Here is a 12,699-nt window from a genome sequence, read left to right as displayed (position 1 = left end):
ACGGCCGTCTGGACCACGGATGTCCCCGCCGCTTGGTCCTGGTGCTCGGTGAAGCCCCGAAAGCCCTCCTGCCTCAGGCGCTCCGCGATGCGGGAGGCGACGTGGTCATCCTCGGGGAAGTACCAGAGGGAAAAGTCGTAGGGAGCAGAGGACGTGCCACCCCCGGGGGACATGGCAGGGTTCAGGGGCAGCAGGAGGGGTGCAAGCTTTTGTCCCAGCAGCAGGAAAGTGCCACCTGGAGGGTGCCGGTGCTCCCTGGGAAAAGGTCACTGGGGTGGCACAGGAGATCCTGGCAAATCCGGATCGTCCCGATGCAAACGGCTTTGGGAAGGTGAAACCCCGGCGCGGCGCGTCCCTCAGAACGCCTTCTGCCGCATGTCGGCGATGCCGCGCTCCAGCGCCTCCCCGACCCTCTGCAGCTCCCGGCGCCGCTCCCGCAGCCGCTCCCGGGACTGCTGCAGCCGCTGCTTCATGCCCACGTAGGAGCGGACCTGCCGGTAGAGCCGCTCCCGCTCCTCGGCCGCGGGCTCGGGGCAGCCTGGCGGGCACAGCCGGGGCTCAGCGGGGCCGGGGGGTCCCCGTGTCCCCTTCCCCAGGGGGCTCACCTGGAGCGGGGCCGGGCTCCTGGGGGGGCTCGGCGGGCAGCACGAACACGGGGTCGGAGGGCAGCGTGCCCTGCACGTCGGCCAGGATCTGCTCGGCGCTGGGGGGCTCGGGGCGGGTGGGCAGCACCCGCTTGGCCTTGGAGCTCATCCCGGGCGGGGGCTCATGTGGGAGGGGCTGCGGAGGGGGCAGGTGAGGGCGCTGCGCTGCCCCCACCCCGGACGGACAGACAGACAGACAGACACACGCACACCTCCCCTCCCCTTTTCTATCCCCCCCAAGACGGACAGACCCACAGACCCCCTGTGCTGCCCTTTGGACAGACAGACGGACACCCCGCAGCAGGCAGAGCCCACTCACTGTGCCCCCCGGATGGACAAACAGAACACCCCCCCCACCTTCCCCTCCGGACAGACAGACAGACAGACAGCTGCCTGCCTCCCAAACACACACACGGGTCCCCTGTGCTGGCCCCCTCCCCCAGACCGACTCCCTTCCCCCCCAGACAGACCGACTCCATCACCCCGCCCTTTGGACGGACAGACAGACGGACACGGACAGACCCCGCCTTGCCCCCACCCCCGCCGCAGGACGGACAGACAGACAGAGCCCCACCCCCGCACAGATAAACCGGCCCCCTCCGCCCCCGGACAGACAGACAGACAGAGCCCCCTGAGCCTCCCAGAGGACAGACGGACCCCCCTGGACCGCAGACGGACAGACAGACCGACACCTCTGTTCCGGCCGCACTTCCGCCACACCCCGGACACGTCATCGAGAAAACCCCGCCCCTTTCCCCAAGGCTCCGCCCCCGCCGCTCTTAAAGGCGCCGCGCGGGGTCGCGGAACAGGCGGGACGGGAGCGGCGCTGGGCGGGCACCGGCGTTTATTGGGACACGGGGGAACGGAGGAACAACAGAGTGGGACCGGAGAAAGCCGCGACCCCGGGCGGTGCGGCCCGGGCTGGCCGGTACCGTCAGCAGGGCCGCGGTGCCGGTACCGGAGTCTGTGCGGGGGACTTCGGTGCCAGAACGGAGGGTGCCGGTACCGGTACCGGGAGCGTGGTGCCGGTACCGGCGTCTGTAGTGCCGGTATGGGGAACTTCGGTGCAGAACGGGGGGTGCTGGTACCAGTACCGGGAGCGCAGTGCCGGTGCTGGTCCCGGTACCGGGGCTGTAGTGCCGGTACCGGTGGCCCCGGTGCCCCTCTTACTTCACCTTCTGCACGAAATCTGCCAGGTTCAGGGATGTTTTGACGCCTGCGGAGACACGGACGGCGTTAGTCCCCGTTCCCGGGCAGTGCCCGGTGTCCCGGCCCCGCTGAGCACGGCGGTGACAGCCAGGCCAGCCGGGACAGCCGGGACAGCCGGGACAGCCCGCCCCAACCCTGGGGGGCTCGGAGGGAGCAGCGCTAAGGGGCACGTGGGCACAGGGATGGACACAGGGATGGACAATGGATGGACAATGGACAGATGGATGGACAATGGATGGACACAGGGATGGACACAGGGATGGACAATGGACAGATGGATGGACAATGGATGGACACAGGGATGGACAATGGATGGACAAGGGACAGAGGGATGGACAATGGATGGCCACAGGGATGGACACAGGGATGGACAATGGACAGATGGATGGACAATGGATGGACACAGGGATGGACAATGGATGGACACAGGGATGGACAATGGATGGACAATGGACAGATGGATGGACAATGGATGGACACAGGGATGGACACAGGGATGGACAATGGACAGATGGATGGACAATGGATGGACACAGGGATGGACAATGGATGGACAAGGGACAGAGGGACAGACACAGGGATTGACACATGGATGGACAATGATGGACACGGGGATGGACACACGGATGGACACAGGGATGGACAATGGATGGACACAGGGACGGACACACGGATGGACAAAGGGATGGACACAGGGATGGACACGGGAATGGACAATGGACACAGGGATGGACACAGGGATGGACACAGGGATGGACAATGGACACACGGATGGACAATGGATGGACAATGGACACACGGATGGACAATGGACGGACAATGTACACACGGATGGACAATGGACGGACACACGGACACGCTCTGCCTAGGGAGAAGCAGGAGGGCAGCGCCTGCTCTAGCCACGCCGCGGGACAGAGGGCTGGTGCCACGGGGCCCGGCCCGGCCCCTCGGTACCTACGGGCAGGCTGGGCTGCGGGGCCACCGTGGCCGCCAGCCGGGCTCTGCTCTTGGCCAGAGTGTGCAGGACTGGACCGTGCAGCAGAGAGGAGAGAGAGGTTAGACAGGGGACGGTGCCCTGGGGATGCCCACGGGCACCGGGAAATAATCACCCGCCGGTAATTAACGAGCTGCCCACGGCCCCGCGCTGGGAAAAGCTGGACACGGAGCAGGGGGAGGGACAGGGGGACTGGAGGTACCTTCCCGGGTGACAGAGGACGCCGCGTCCAGGGCCTTGGTGCCGATGTCACCCATCATGTTGTCCACGGCCTGGTGGTGCTTGAGGAAGAAGGGGCGGATGACGCTGTGGTAGATGAGCTGGGAGCCGTTCCAGGGCACGGGGGCCATGCACCACACCAGGAACAGGCACTGCGGGCACACGAGGGGCTCAGCTGCTGCAGCCCAAGGCTGGCCCACTGCAGCTCCCAGGGTCTGGGCTGGGTGCAGCCCCTCTGATGCCCTAAGTTTGGCTTTCATGTATTCCAGACTCTGGACTGCATTGGTGAATAACTCTGAACTTTATAGGAAGTGTCAGCAGCTCTCCTCACAGTTCAGTCACACAGAACAATCCTTTTCCAGCCCAAAACCAAGGACACAGCTCCAGCTTCACCCCAAAAAGTGCAAACAACAGGGAATGGAGGAGAGCAACCTGAGAGGATGGGACTGCACAACCTGGAGCTGTAACTGGACGATGAACCCCAATATGGAAAGGACCAAAACTTATAAAAGTGTGAAAACTCGTGACCCGGGGCTCTTGCACTGCCCAAGGTGAATACTTTGAAAGCCTTTTAATAAATGTTCCTTTAACTCTGCTCCAGGGAGCCTCTTTGGGCATCGCCACCACAGCCAGCTCCCCCCGCCCAGCCCCGGGCAGGAGCAGCCGGCACAGCCCTCACCTTCCCGGCGTAGTAGAAGGGGAACCAGTAGAGAAAAATGTCAGAGAAGAACTCGGCGACGCTGAAGACGCCGTAGACCACCCAGTAGGTGAGCCACATGGTGTCATCCTCCTTGCTGTTGCTCTCGATGGCTTTGATGCTGCGGCAGGACAGGGGGAGGAGGGGAGGACACGGCTGCAGCAGCCCTGGCTCGGCTCCACCTGCCCCAATCTCCACACCCCCTGCCCTGGCACGGTCCAGCCCTTCCAGGAAGGTCTCAAGAGCTTCCCAGCCATGATTGCCATTTGGGTGAGCAGGGAGACCCCCAGCAAAGGGCGGGGAGCGCTCTCCAGGTGTGTGACAGGTACTTACGAGACGTAGGCGGGGTACACGAAGCCGATGATGTTGCAGAGCAGGGAGGCGCCGTAGCCGAACATGAGGTACAGCCCCAGGAAAGCCACGGAGCCTGCGGGGCACAGGGGACGCTCTGGAGCCTGCTGCCACCAGGGGCGGCCCCGCTGGCTCTGCTGAGCGGGGTCCTCATCCCAGAGCGGGAGCGGGCGTGTTCCGGGGGGTGACGACCACCCCCCGTTAATTCCACCCCCCGTTAATTCCACGCCGCTGAGGCGCTCGACGGAGCGAGCTCCTCCCCGCTCCTCCCCGAGGGACCCCTGACCCACTGCTGTCACCGCCTGTCCCCTCCCCTGGCTCGGATGGGACTTTACCACCCTCGATTTCTCCCCTGGCGCGGGGCCAGGGCGCCAGGAGCCGGAGACGCCGAGAACAGCCACGGTCCAAAGTCAAGGCTCCGCTCGCGTCCCCCGGAGCCGCTCGGCATTCCCCGAGCTGCGGCTCGAGGACGAGCCCTGCTCCCGGATCGGGCTCCCGGCACCGCTGGCTCCCCTGGGAGCGGCGATCCAACCCCGCTGCTACTCAATTAGATCGTTCAATTAATTAATTGTGCTCGGATGCTCGCAGGAGGCTGGGTGGGGAAGGTGGGACAGGGAGATTCTGGGGGGGAAACCACGGCAGAACCCCGCTGTCAGCAGGGCTCAGAGGGCAGGAAACCTCAGGGATATTCGGGATGGAGCCCAGCACCGGAACAAATTCCAGCAGCAGCAAGAAAGCTGGGAATTAACCTGTCTGTAGGGTGAATTAAAGGCCTCGCTCGGGCTCGGAGCGTGGATAATCCCGGCTCTGCTCGCTGCAGCATTCCTGGGCTGAGCTCCGGATCCGGGCACCCACAGCTCCGGGTCTTTCCCGGGAGACGGGCAGCAGCAGCGTGGCTTTGGAGCGGTCCCAAAGCTCCCTCCAAGGAGGGCAGGCAGGTCCAGGCAGTGCTGGGTTTCATTCCCCAAGAGCCTTAGAAGGGATTTCGCAGGATTTTAACCCCCGGAGAAATTTATGTAACAGCAAAAGCCCAGGGAAAGGCTTTGCTGAGGGAGTCACAGGTGGTGCTGCCCAGAGGTTGCTCCAAACCCCAGCCCGTGGTTCAAACACAAATTAGGGAGGGAGAAATCAGGAATTTTTAGTTCAGCGACAGCTTCTCCTTTCCAGGACGGGGATGCAGAATGCAGAACCATCCCTTTTTGCTGTGTCCACTCTTGCTCTACCCCACAAGTCCATCACGGCTGAGCCTGACCAAACCCCCGGGATTGTTTTGCTTGGGAGATCCCTGAGTGGCACCAGGGATCCTGAGTGACACCTGCACACAGCACGTGCTCCTGCACGGACACTTTTCCCCCCAGAGTGGGAACACCAGCCCTGCTGCAGGGGAAGGGCCAGGAAATCCCACCTGGAGCCCCAGGGCTTGCAGGGACACGGGAAACAGGGAAGCCCTGAGAGGTTTGATATGAAATCTGAAATCAGAACACGTGGATGAGGCCAGCTCAAGTTGGCAGAGAGGGCACAGGGCCGAGGGTCAGAGGAGACGGATCCAGTAGGAGGATCCCGGGGGAGAGTCCGGCTGGCTCCTCATTAATGAACAACAGGGATCCGGTTAAAGGCCGGGTCCTCCCGGTGCCACCAGTGGGGCACGGGGACGAGCTGCCATCCCCAGCGCCCGCTCTGAGCCACCACCGTCTGGGGGCTCACCCAAAATGGGGACCTCGAGGGTCTCTCTGCCACCTCTGACACTCGGACCCCGCGAGCTTCAGGATTTGGGGATTTTGTGCCTGCGGAAGGCGAGGGCAGCGCGGTGACAGCGATGTCACCCAGGCACCCCCCGCCCCCTCCCAGCACGACCCCCAAACCTGCCTGCCCGCCCTCCCCGTGCCCCCGTGCCGAGCCCAGAGCCACGCTGAGCGGCTGCCAAGGCGCCCCACGGCCCGGGCGAGCAGGACACAGCACGGGAGAAGCGGGGGGGCCCCGCGGTACCGGTCGCACCTGTGGCCAGGTAGAGCCGTTGGACGCCGGTGCGCGCTTCCAGGCGAGCCAGCAGGTCGCCGAGGGGCCCGGGGCTGTGCAGGAAGCGCTCCAGGCGCTGCAGCACGGCGGCCATGGCGGCGGTGCCGGTGATCGCGAGCGGCGGCCCCGGAGCGGCCCCGACCCCGCGCCCGGTCAGAGCGCCCGGGGGCGTGGCCGGCGGTGCCGAGCGGAGGGGCGTGGCCAATTGGAGGCGGGGCGGGGGTGAATGCGGGCCAATCAGGCGAGGCCGTGCGGAGGGCGGGGCGGACGCCGTTGCCATGGCAGCGCGCGCAGCGGGCTGATGGCGGCGCGGCCCGGGCCAGGCCCGGCGCTGGCGCTGTCGCTGTTCCCGGTGCTGCTCGCGCTGCTGGCGGTGGCCGCCACCGCCCTTCCGAGCCCCGCCAAGCCCCGCGTCTACCTGAGCAGCTGGGCGGTGCGGGTGGCGGCGGGGCTGAGGGACGCGCGGGCCCTGGCCCGCCGGCACGGGCTGCTCTTCCTGGGCCAGGTGCGGCCCGGGCGGGCCCAGCCCACCCCGTGTGCCCCTGGCCCCACTTTCCTGCTCGTACCCGCCCTGTGTGGCCACTGTTGGTCCCCTTTCCCTGTCCCATCTTCCCTTAGGCCAGGTTGCGCCAAGCCCCATCCAACATTTCCCTTCAAACACGTCCTGGGGGTCTGGGAATGTTGTCCCAGCATCCCCCAACCCTCAGAGCAAACTGTCTCTGAGCACGCAGGGGTCAGCAAGGGACCCCCAAGGGCACCCAGCCCTCCCCAGGACTCCCTCCTGTCCCCAAGTGCCCCTTCCTGCTTGTCCTGCACCGCGGTGTCCAATTCACCACCCTGAGCCCCTCAGCCGGCGCCAGGCTGGCACCGCTGCCCCCCGGAAAAGCTCAGAGCAGCTCTTGGTGCCCGCAGGTGATGGAGGGAGAGCCCTTCTACCACTTCAGCCAGCGCGGCACCAGGCAGAGAGCGCTGAGCAGGCACTGGGGGTGGCACATGCGGCTCAGCAGGGACCCCCAGGTAGGCAGGAGGGCACGGGGGGCCAGGGCACAGCCGCGGGCAGGCAGTGCCCGCCACCCACGGCGCCGCTCCCCGCCCAGGTCCTGTGGTTCGAGCAGCAGACGCTGAAGAGGCGCTCCAAGAGGGGCACGGGCGTGGTGCCCACGGACCCCTGGTTCCCCAAGCAGTGGTACATGGTGAGAGCAGGCTCCTGCCCCTCTAATCCCCACCCCAGCCACGGCGTGGAGGGGACCAGTGGCGCTCCAGTGCCCCCTCCCTGCTCGGCACCACCCCCGAGGGCTGGGGATGGGCTCGGGATTGTTCCGGGGTATCCCCAGTCAGGGAGACCCCACAGCCCCTCTGCTCTCTGGGCAGGGAGAAGTTCTTCCTCCTGTGCAGGGGGAATTCCTGGGATCTGCCCCTGCCTGTTCCTCTGGTGCCATTTCTGGGCCCTCCCTGCAGACAGGGACGTGCAGGGCTGAGCAGCCCCAGCTCCCTCAGCTTCTCTTTGTCAGGCTGCTCCAATCCCTTCCTCAGCTCTGTGACCCTCCCCTGGGCCCAGCCCATGTCCTGAGGAGCCCAGAGCGGGGCCCAGCACCCCAGCAGGGCTGAGCAGAGGGGCAGGACCCCTCCCTGAGCGCTGGCACTGCCCTTCCCCAGACACAAAGCAAGCTAACCCCGGCAGTGATGAGCCAGCAGCTCAGCACTCCTCCGAGGTGACCCCGATCAAATTTAATCTCTTTTCCAGAACAACGACATCCACCCCGACCTGAACATCCTCACGGCCTGGAGCAGAGGCTACACGGGGCTGGGGGTGGTGCTGACTGTCCTGGATGACGGGCTGGAGAAGGATCATCCCGACCTGGCTGCCAACTACGTAACGAGGGGGTCCAGGGAGCTGCTCCTGCAGGGAGGGGGGGTCAGTGCCCTCACCCCAGCCCTGGCACTGTGCGGAGGGGGCTCGGCCTCGCCAGGGCTGGATCCAAGGTTTGGAGCCTCCCACAGTGCAATCTCACTGGGAGGAAATGTTAGAACTTGTACAGCTCTGGAGCCCCCAGAGAGGTGTAATTACAGCAAGCTGCAGAGCCAGTACGGCTGGAAAGCGCTCCTGGCTGCCCGGGGAGGGAGAGGCAGGCCTGGGGGTGTGGAACACCAGCCTTGCCCTGGCTCGTGGCTCCTCTCCCAGGGCCGTGTGGCCACCCAGGGTCACCCCCGGGTGACTGGCACACTGGGCTCTGTCAGCTGGGCTGCTTCCACCTCTTTGTGCAGAACCCCAGGGTCCCTGGGGCTGGAAAAGGGCTTCAGGATCATTGAGTCCAACCTGTGCCCACCTTGTCACCAGCCCAGAGCACTGAGTTCCACCTCCAGCCCTTCCAGGGCTGGGCACACCAAACCTCCCTAGCCCCCCTTTCCCTGGGGAAATTCCTGCTGCTGTCCCACCTGGCACAGCCTGAGGCTGTTCCCTCTTGTTCTGTTGACCCTCCCGGCTGTCCCCTCCTGCCAGGGGCTGTGCAGAGTGTTCCCTCTTGTTCTTGACCCTCCCGGCTGTCCCCTCCTGCCAGGAGCTGTGCACACCCACAGGGTCCCCCCTGCTCCTCCTTTGCTCCAGGCTGAGCCCCTCCCCAGCTCCCTCAGCCCCTCCTGGTGCTCCCTTCCCTCTCAGGACTCGGTTCAGCTGCAGCTCTGGGCACGGAGGGGCCCCGCTGTCCCCAGAGCTGGCAGGCAGTGCCAGCGCCAGGCTGGGTGCCAGGCGCCTGTGCCAAGCTGTCACAGCCCTGCGCGGGCCCTTGGGCTCACGCTGGCACCTCGCTGTGTAACAGGACCCGCTGGCAAGTTACGACTTCAACAGCAACGACCCCGACCCCCAGCCCCGATACAGCGACAGCGACAGGAACTGGTGGGTCCTGCCCAGCTCCCCACGCTGGGGGGGTCAGCTCCGGGGGGACCGGGGCTGGCCCAGGCCCCCCACCCCTCACAGGGTCCCTCTGTGCCCCCAGGCACGGGACACGCTGCGCAGGGGAAGTGGCAGCTGTGGCCAACAACGGGATCTGCGGTGCAGGCGTCGCCTACAACGCCAAAATCGGAGGTGAGAGGTTCCTCCAGGGCAGGGAAATGAGCTGCAGCCCCCTGTGGGGATGCAGGAGCCCACGGGGGCTGCTCTGGGGTGGCAGGGTGGGTGCTGCCCCGGGGGGTTTGATGCTCAGCCCAGCACCCAGCAGGGCAGGCTCAGGCTCCGCTCTGGAACTGAGGGTGGCAAAGGGGGTTAAAAGCTGGGAGCACTCCCCGGGCTTAATTATAAAAGGCTTAACGAGGAGATTTAGGAAGGGCACAGACCCGTGGGGGCCTGATCTCCTTAGGGCAGGGGCATGTGAAAGCGCCTCAGAGCTCTGAGGGGGGGCCTGGCAGGGTGTCCCCAGGCCCTCCCCGTGTGGCACCTGCGTGGCTCCTGTCCCCTCGGAGCCACCTCGGCCGCTCAGCTCCCTGCCCTCAGGTGTGAGGATGCTGGACGGCTCCATCATGGACATCGTGGAGGCGCAGGCCCTGAGCCTGCAGCCCCAGTACATCCACATCTACAGCGCCAGCTGGGGCCCCGAGGACGACGGCAGGACGGTGGACGGGCCCGGCGTCCTGGCCGCCGCCGCTTTCCACAGAGGAGTCGTCCAGGTGAGCCCAGCCCTGGCCTCGGGGACAGCAGGGACACGAGGACACCCTGCTCACCCCCCTCTGCTCCTCAACAGGGACGGGGCGGGCTCGGCTCCATCTTCATCTGGGCCTCAGGCAACGGTGGCACCAACTACGACAACTGCAACTGCGACGGGTACACCAACAGCATCTACACGGTGTCGGTGGGCAGCGTGCTGGGCGACGGGCACCGGCCCCTCTACAGCGAGAGCTGCCCCGCCATCCTCACCACCACCTACAGCAGCAGGACCACCAGCAAGGTGCAGATTGTGAGTGCCACGAGAGCTCTGCCACAGCAGCAGCTCCGGGGCTGGGCTGGTCCCAGTCCTGCTTGGCTTGGTGTCTGTGTAGAGCCTCAACAGCTCAAAGGGACCTGGAAGGAGGATGTGCTGAAGGTACTCAACCTCAGGCAGCTGTTCTGGAAACAGTCCTGAGACTCCTCTGTCCCCCCAGGTGACCACTGACCTGCACCACCGCTGCACAGACAAACACACCGGCACCTCCGCCTCGGCCCCGCTGGCCGCAGGCATGGTGGCCCTGGCACTGGAGGCCAAGTAGGTGACACTGAGAGGGACACGGCCCAGGGATGAGAAAGGGACGGGCAGCAGGAAGGCTGGGGTGCAGAGTTATGGCCTTTCCCCAGGCCATGGGAGAGCAGGAGAGGCGTTCCCTGGAGCTCTCTGCTCCCATTGTGACACTGAGGCAGATCATGGTGGGATCAATTTGGGCCCAGACTTGACCCAGCCTAGAAGAGCCAAATCTCCCCCTCAAAAATGAACCCAGACCTCTGTCCCATATCCTCCTTGCTTCCAGCCCAGCCCTGACCTGGCGTGACCTGCAGCACCTGATCATCAGGGCCTCCAAACCCGCTCACCTGCAGGCAGAGGACTGGGCCGAGAACGGCGTCGGGCGCCGGGGTGAGTGCAGGGCTCGGCCCCTCAGACCCCTCCCGGCAGCCTCTGGTGGCACCGAGGGACTCACGGGTCCCTCTCTGGGTGCACCCGTGTCCCAGTGAGCCACTACTACGGCTACGGGCTGCTGGACGCGGGGCTGCTGGTGCAGGCGGCCGCCACGTGGACAGGGACCCGGCCCCAGCAGAAGTGCTCGGTCCAGGCCGGCCAGGTCCCCAGGTAAGGGACAGTGACCCCAGTCCAGCCTCCCACAGGGCCTTGCTGTGCCCACCACAGGCACAGGGACCCAAAATGTGGGTCTGCTATGCTTGGAGGCCACGAGGGAGGGCAGAACACCCATGGCAGGGGGGGAATGCCCTCACCGAGCTCGTCCTCGGCAGGGACATCGGCCCCAAGCTCACCGTGTCCACGGATGTCTCCTCCTGCTCCGAGAGCATCCGCTCCCTGGAGCACGTCCAGGTGCAGCTGTCCCTGAGCTACAGCCGCAGGGGGGACCTGGTGGTGGCTCTGAGGAGCCCCATGGGGACCACGTCCACGCTGGTGACAGTGCGGTAAGGACACAGGGAGCACCAGGGCTCTCTCAGCCTCCCCAGGGCTCCCAAAAAGGGGCTCACTGGGCCCAAAACTCCTCTGGACCTTTGCCACGTGGCAGTGCCCCCTCAGAGCAGGCACAGGGTGACCCTTCAGGCACTCCCAGCTCTGCTCTCCTCCTCCAGCCCCTACGACACCAGCCAGGACGGCTACAAGGACTGGACCTTCATGTCCACTCACTTCTGGGATGAGAACCCCAAGGGGATCTGGACCCTCCAGCTGGAGAACAGGGGTGATGCCCAAAACACAGGTGGGTGCCTCATGGGGGGGTGAACCCCATTTTTACTGGGGTCACCCTGTGTTTCGTCATTCTTCCTTCCCCCACCCTTGGATGGGCAATTTGTTGGCTTCTCCTTGCTGGCCACGAGCCCGCCTCTGTTGGCTTTGAGGGTCTCCCTGGCCAGCACAGGGTCGGGAGCAGGACACAACCCCAAAGTTTGCAGCCCCTGTCCCTCCTGTGCCCAGGCCAGCTGACCAGCTTCACCCTGCACCTGCATGGCACGGACGAGGACATGCCAGCCAGGCGCTCCGCTGCCACCGCCACTGACGAGTGCCTCAGGAGGGACGAGCAGGGAGCCTGCCAGGGTGAGCCAGGCTCTGGGGGGACAGTGACAACGCTCTGGTCCCCAGGGCCTCACCCCAGCCTCTCTCCACAGACTGTGGCAGCTCCCTGTACACCCACCACGGCTCCTGCCTGTCCTACTGCCCCCCACGTTACTACGGCCGGGCGCGGCGTGCCACCCCCAGGGACACCGCCCTCGTGTGTGCCAGCTGCCACCCCTCCTGCTACACCTGCCAGGGCCCCTCGGCCAACAACTGCACATCCTGTCCCTCCGGCCACACCTTGCAGGATGTCACCCGCACCTGCCAGCCGCCTGCAGAGGGCTCCCCCGGCGCGGCGGGGCTGCGCAGGGAGCTGGTGATTGCCACTGTCCTCGCCTGCAGCACCCTGCTCATGGCAGGCGTGCTGTACCCCGTCTACCGAGTGGCTTTCCGTGCTGGCAGAGGAGCTCGGTGCTGTCCCCAGGCCAGGAGGACAGAGTGACACCAGCCCGGGCTGCGGCAGGGACAGCCCGGGAGGGAGCAGGGATCGTGCCTGCCTTCCCAAATAAACCGGTTGTTTTCTTTCCAGCCGCCCCCTCCAAGGGTGATTCCCCTCCCGGGATGCTCCCACCCCTGTCCAGCTGTGCGGGGGGACAGGCGTGGTGGGGGACAGAGCCGTTCCCGAGGGGCCACAGCCCTGTGCCCTTTCCCAGGCAGAGGGACGGGATGTGACTGTCCCCAAACAGCTGCACCCCTGCGGCCACGGCAGGAGCTCGGCCACCAGCCCATGTGGCTTCCAGCAGAGCAGGGGCCAGCCCAGAACCCCTCCAGAGACCCCAGTTCCTG

At 65.6% G+C, this 12,699-nt stretch overlaps 3 protein-coding genes across 5 annotated transcripts; 1 reads left to right on the top strand and 2 right to left on the bottom strand.

Moving 5' to 3' along the window:
- Positions 1 to 318: 318 nt before the first annotated feature.
- CUNH19orf25 (chromosome unknown C19orf25 homolog) lies at positions 319 to 1,675 on the bottom strand. Of its 3 annotated transcripts, none has more exons than XM_039733101.1 (3): positions 1,302 to 1,675; positions 606 to 780; positions 319 to 538 (listed from the first exon to the last, which is right to left on the bottom strand). In XM_039733101.1, the coding sequence occupies exons 2-3, from the start codon at positions 751 to 753 to the stop codon at positions 357 to 359; spliced, it is 330 nt and encodes a 109-aa protein (XP_039589035.1). In that variant the 5' UTR covers positions 754 to 780; positions 1,302 to 1,675; the 3' UTR covers positions 319 to 356. The 3 variants fall into 3 exon arrangements, with proteins under 3 accessions (XP_039589035.1, XP_039589026.1, XP_039589017.1); XM_039733092.1 differs by having other exon boundaries at positions 1,337 to 1,388; XM_039733083.1 differs by having other exon boundaries at positions 1,331 to 1,351.
- Positions 1,676 to 1,723: 48 nt separating this feature from the next.
- On the bottom strand, positions 1,724 to 6,307 carry REEP6 (receptor accessory protein 6). Its single transcript, XM_039733058.1, has 5 exons — positions 6,110 to 6,307; positions 4,097 to 4,190; positions 3,746 to 3,884; positions 3,050 to 3,218; positions 1,724 to 1,860 (listed from the first exon to the last, which is right to left on the bottom strand). The coding sequence occupies exons 1-5, from the start codon at positions 6,222 to 6,224 to the stop codon at positions 1,811 to 1,813; spliced, it is 567 nt and encodes a 188-aa protein (XP_039588992.1). The 5' UTR covers positions 6,225 to 6,307; the 3' UTR covers positions 1,724 to 1,810.
- Positions 6,308 to 6,378: 71 nt separating this feature from the next.
- On the top strand, positions 6,379 to 12,427 carry PCSK4 (proprotein convertase subtilisin/kexin type 4). Its single transcript, XM_039733114.1, has 15 exons — positions 6,379 to 6,635; positions 7,043 to 7,147; positions 7,228 to 7,323; positions 7,875 to 8,003; positions 8,947 to 9,023; positions 9,124 to 9,212; positions 9,618 to 9,790; positions 9,865 to 10,077; positions 10,262 to 10,362; positions 10,622 to 10,725; positions 10,821 to 10,938; positions 11,100 to 11,270; positions 11,436 to 11,560; positions 11,776 to 11,895; positions 11,967 to 12,427. Exons 1-15 carry the CDS (start codon positions 6,432 to 6,434, stop codon positions 12,353 to 12,355), a joined length of 2,214 nt encoding a protein of 737 aa, XP_039589048.1. The 5' UTR covers positions 6,379 to 6,431; the 3' UTR covers positions 12,356 to 12,427.
- Positions 12,428 to 12,699: the final 272 nt, after the last annotated feature.

This window comes from Passer montanus, unplaced genomic scaffold (assembly GCF_014805655.1).
Source record: "Passer montanus isolate IOZ18808 unplaced genomic scaffold, ASM1480565v1 scaffold112, whole genome shotgun sequence".
In the NCBI taxonomy this organism is placed as follows: domain Eukaryota; kingdom Metazoa; phylum Chordata; class Aves; order Passeriformes; family Passeridae; genus Passer; species Passer montanus.
Note: the sequence above shows the minus strand (reverse complement) of the source record. Positions and strands in the feature narration are given on the sequence as shown.